The following is a 2,811-nucleotide window of genomic DNA, read 5'->3' as shown; positions in this document are numbered from 1 at the left end:
ATTGAAATACGGTATATAAAATATTGATTTCAATATATCTGGATTATAATTCCAATTTATAATATAGGAATCAAGAGTTAATCACAATAATAACTATAAATAACCACCATTAATTCCAAAAAAAATAAATAATCTATTAAATAAAATAAAAACATGGAAACATAAACTAAACAAACAAAAAAACACAAATATCATTTCCACAAGTGAACCTACTCTTCAAACTTCTTTTTATATTTTCTCCACAAGTGAACCTACTCTTCAAACTTCTTTTTATATTTTCTCAGAGATATTTCTGCCTACTCTTCAAACTTCAAGCACTCTATTAAGACTACGTCACCGAGGGGTTCCCAGTGCTAATTTCACAATCAAAGAGCAAATTGTGATCTTCTACTCACTATGGCTCCCCATGTTTTGGTTATACCATACCCAGTTCAGGGCCACATAACTCCACTGATCCGACTCTCTGAGATGCTTTCTTCCAAAGGCATTCATGTTACCTTCATCAACATCGAATCCAATCATTCCAAAACGATGAAAGCCCGCAGTTATCACGACGGGATTTCAGTTGGTCCGAATTCAAACATTCACTTCGCACAGGTTTCAGACGGCCTACCGCTGGATTTTGACCGACAAGCCAATTTTTCGGAATATTACCCATTTGTAATGTACAAAATGAGAGATTCTGCGGAAGATCTGATACAAAATCACCTGCATACAGAAGCTGGCAAGCCCCTGTTCTCGCTTATAATCGGCAGCTTCTTTCTTTTTTGGACGTCTCTCTTCGCCAAGAAATTTAAAGTTCCTTTCGTCTGTTTCTGGCCGCAGTCTGTAAGTGTTTATGCCATCCATAAACATCTCTCCCTAATTATTTCCAACGGTCACATTCCGCCAAAGAAAGAAGGTGCACTGCTCTCCTCCTTTTTAAACTGAAAAAAAAAAAAAAGATTTAGGTGTTTTGATATGTAACGAACACGTTTTTATTTTTACAGATTCCAAAGTGATTATTGATTATATTCCGGGTCTTCCTCCATTGAAGCCTGAGGATCGGCCATCAATTATCCAGGCGGGAGACACGTCTAGTGAATTTTATAGAGATATTGTGCAACAGATCGCTTTGCTAGACGAGGCAGAATGGATTATCGGAAATACAGTGTACGAACTCGAAAGAGAAGCAAGCGATGCAGTTCGAGAAACTGCAGCTCCAATCTACTCACTCGGTCCGTTTCTTCCATCAGTTTATCTCAAAGCCGAGTGCAGGCATAACCGGATTTCTGTGAATTCCACGTCACTAAGTCTGTGGGCCGAAACAGATTGTTCGCAGTGGCTGGATTCGAAGGCGAGATGCTCTGTTCTCTACGTTTCCTTTGGAAGCGTAGCTCGCATGTCCAGAACTCAAGTGGAAGAGATAGCGATGGGTTTATTGGAAAGTGGGCAGAATTTTCTGTGGGTAGTCCGTCCAGGTATGTTAGGTTTTGATGATGATGGCGACGTTCTACCAGAGGGCTTTTTGGAGAAAACGAAAAATCAAGGCCTGGTGGTTCCGTGGTGTACTCAATTATTAGTTTTATCTCATCCTTCCGTTGGGGGTTTCTTCACCCACGGGGGTTGGAATTCAACAATGGAGAGCCTGAGTTTGGGGGTCCCCATGTTGGTTTTTCCACAGGGGCATGATCAATACACCAATAGAATGCTTGCGGTTAACCAGTGGAAGATTGGATTAGGGTTAGAGACATGTAAAGACGATGGAGTGATAGAGCGGGGAGAGATTGCAAGAGCTGTCAAATCTCTGGTGGGAAGCAAAGAAGGGGAAGAGATGAGGAGAAAGAGTAAAAAAATTAGAGAAACGATAAGGCAAGCAGCAAGTGAGGGAGGATCCTCTTGGGTTAACCTGCAACGTTTGGCCGATTATATTAAGACAACATGCACCGAAGGAGTTGGATCAGAAGTATGAGCAGTGTCAAATCTCAAAGAAGTTCACAAACTATCACCGGTTCCCAAAATTTGCTAAAAATTAATTGTAATTCTCAGAAAGATATTTCTATGGTCACCGTGAATTTGATGATTATGTAGAAAATAAGAAGCTGAGAATGGCATTTCTGAAATATTTATGGTTATTGCATATCTTTTATTGATTTGGTCAACTTGTTTATTTTTAAACAAAAATAATCGAATGCTTAATGATGATGTGAATTCGCACTCCACGGTCAACAATACCATATACCATTTTGAGAAGATCCATTATCACATAAACACAACTATTTATTTTGAGAAGATGCATCGCATCGCATAAACACAACTATTTATTTAAGAATGCAATATATGTACAATACACTCAGATATTTTTATATTACAATTTATGGAATTTATATTCTATAATATTTTTAATTTAAAATTTTATTAAAAAGGTAAACTATTGACAGGTTGTTTTTAACAACAGGAAAATTATATTTTATAATATTTTTAATTAAATTTTATTAAAAAATAAAATATTTGCATGCATTCTTGAAAAAAGGTAGGTTGGTTGTTATCTCATAGTTTTCGGTACGGTGTTTAGAAGAATATACTCATATTACAAATTATGGAATTTATATTTAATAATAATTTTAATTAAAATTTATTTAAATTTTATTAAAAAAAAATATATTGATTTTCCTTCTTGAAAAATGATAGGGTGTAATAGCATAATTTTAATGATCATATTTAGAAAATAAATTTCTCAATAGATTGAAGTTAAATCAACTCACATAATGACTTCATAAGTTATACTCAAAACAAATAATGAAAAATATAATAAAAAACCAGTTAATGCTT

General features: G+C 35.5%; 1 protein-coding gene across 1 annotated transcript; it reads left to right on the top strand.

Moving 5' to 3' along the window:
• The first annotated feature begins 336 nt into the window (after positions 1-336).
• LOC149197732 (UDP-glycosyltransferase 86A1-like) lies at positions 337-2,106 on the top strand. The gene is made up of 2 exons (XM_089403982.1): positions 337-901; positions 990-2,106. The coding sequence occupies exons 1-2, from the start codon at positions 397-399 to the stop codon at positions 1,949-1,951; spliced, it is 1,467 nt and encodes a 488-aa protein (XP_089260108.1). The 5' UTR covers positions 337-396; the 3' UTR covers positions 1,952-2,106.
• Positions 2,107-2,811: the final 705 nt, after the last annotated feature.

This window comes from Pinus tabuliformis, chromosome 2_2, assembly GCF_031772625.1.
Source record: "Pinus tabuliformis cultivar Carrire ecotype Pingquan chromosome 2_2, CPIR1, whole genome shotgun sequence".
NCBI classification, from domain to species: Eukaryota; Viridiplantae; Streptophyta; class Pinopsida; order Pinales; family Pinaceae; genus Pinus; species Pinus tabuliformis.
Note: the sequence above shows the minus strand (reverse complement) of the source record. Positions and strands in the feature narration are given on the sequence as shown.

What these genes read in the sequence shown, in the direction of transcription:
- LOC149197732 (XM_089403982.1), top strand. Translation starts at nt 397, where the DNA reads ATGGCTCCCCATGTTTTGGTTATACCATACCCAGTTCAGGGCCACATA. An exon ending in CATTCCGCCAAAGAAAGAAG is followed by an intron (nt 902 to 989) that starts GTGCACTGCTCT and finishes TTATTTTTACAG; the next exon opens with ATTCCAAAGTGATTATTGAT.